General features: G+C 46.3%; 1 protein-coding gene across 1 annotated transcript; it reads right to left on the bottom strand.

Annotated features, from left to right (window-relative positions):
- Positions 1-264: 264 nt before the first annotated feature.
- Positions 265-1328, bottom strand: LOC140427265 (uncharacterized protein F13E9.13, mitochondrial-like). The gene has a single exon (XM_072512855.1). The coding sequence runs from the start codon at positions 1033-1035 to the stop codon at positions 268-270; it is 768 nt and encodes a 255-aa protein (XP_072368956.1). The 5' UTR covers positions 1036-1328; the 3' UTR covers positions 265-267.
- Positions 1329-1799: the final 471 nt, after the last annotated feature.

Below are 1799 nucleotides of genomic sequence, written 5' to 3'. Positions count from 1 at the left end.
TAGTTGTCTGACTATCTCTGGAGTTGAAGGGAGAGTCAAAAGATCGAACTGTGTGCGTAGTTTCCTTTTGAATTCAGTATAGACGGCAAGCTTTGTGTTGTTGAATGCGCAGTGTTTCTGTATGTCATCAAAAAGCTATTTTTAAAAAACATTTTTTTTTTGATGCTGCCACAATGTGTTTAATTTAAATTAGAGGCACAGGTAAAACCATCATTTTTGTTTCATTGCATAACTGTAGATATACTTGGAAAGTAACTTGTTAAATTCTTATTTCCTGAGTTGATTTATTTTAGTCATAAATTTCTTAATCCGTTCAAAATCAACTTCATTGGCCCAGTATCCTGCTTTCTTGAAATGTGACCCAATAATCATAGCATCTGCAGCCATGTACTCCTCCACGTTTTCAACGGACACACCCGAGCCAATGAAGGCTGGAATTCTCACAGCTTGTTTAATCTCCATCGGCTCCTTCGGATTTGCCTGCATCCCAGTGGCAATTCCGGTCAGTATGACTCCATCAGACAGGAAGAACTCAGCAGCCCTGGCTGTCTCTGCTACACTGATATCGGATGTCACACCATGTGAGCTGTGCTTTTTCTTAATGTCAGTAAAGATTTGAATGTGCTCAGCTCCAATTTGCTTGCGGTACCTCAGAAGGCTACCAGCACATGCATCTAGAAAACCTTCACCTGATATCTGAGAGAACACAAAACCTTCAACTCGAATAAAATCAGCATCTGCAGCAAGTGCAACTGGCAATGCTTGTTTATTGGCTGCAGAAAGGATCTGAACACCCAGAGGAATGTTGGGATAGGAATGTCTCACAGTGGCACAAATAGTTGCCATCGTAGCAGTCACTTCTGGACCAACAGTCATGCTGGTAGCGGCCACAGGTGCACCATCCCCAGCACGACACAGCGAAGCCGGCTCCACAGCTGCTGCAACCTCAAGACGGCCGAGTGCTGGACGTGGATGGGGTGGCCGCGGCCCTTTCAAAGTGGGTTCAGAATCAGCTGGGCCAGAGGGAGGCCTCATTCACAGTGGGGCCCACTTCAGTCACACCGGGCAGGCTGGGCGGGGCCTGGGCCCAGCATCAAAAAGCGATTGACACGTTATGGTAGAGAGCCTTTATCCCTCGAAACCTTCACTGCATGCCTGAGTGATTGTATGAAACGTTTAGCTAAGCCACTGGTAGCTGGATGGTGAGGAGAAGATTTGATATGGCGGATGCCACACCCCTTCAGGTAGTCCTGAAATGTGGCTCACAACTTGTTCAGGTCCCTCGAATCTTGCAAATACTTCGTCAAGCCTTTCTCTGGTCTGTTCTGTAGTTGCTGATTTCATGATGACAACCTCTGGCCATTTTGAATGTGCATCAACCATGACCAAGAACATGTGTCTTTTGACTGGTCCCACATAATCGACATGGATTCTTCGCCACGGCCTGGTGAGCCATTCCCATGGACGCAAAGGTTGTGATGGAGGTAGATTTCCCAATGCAGCGCAGGATTGGATTAGTCCCACCTTCTCTTCTATCTGGACAACCAACCTTAGCCACCAGAAGTAGCTTCTTGCCAACTCCTTCATTCTAACTACACCGGGATAGCCCTCCTGCAGCTGTTCCAGAATTCTACTTCATAGACATGGCGGAATGATTAACCGAAGACCGCACAATAATACTCCATTTTATATGTCATTGAAGTGTCCATCAGATTTGTTCTTATCCTTTCGGTCTTGCTGATTTTGCAGCTGCAGTCTGGACAAAGTATCCACATTCATGCGTTGTGCAGGCCTTCGGT

The sequence above is a fragment of the Scyliorhinus torazame genome, chromosome 7, assembly GCF_047496885.1.
Source record: "Scyliorhinus torazame isolate Kashiwa2021f chromosome 7, sScyTor2.1, whole genome shotgun sequence".
Lineage (NCBI taxonomy): Eukaryota > Metazoa > Chordata > Chondrichthyes > Carcharhiniformes > Scyliorhinidae > Scyliorhinus > Scyliorhinus torazame.
Note: the sequence above shows the minus strand (reverse complement) of the source record. Positions and strands in the feature narration are given on the sequence as shown.

Coding starts and splice junctions, on each gene's coding strand:
- LOC140427265 (XM_072512855.1), bottom strand. CDS start 1,035: ATGAGGCCTCCCTCTGGCCCAGCTGATTCTGAACCCACTTTGAAAGGG.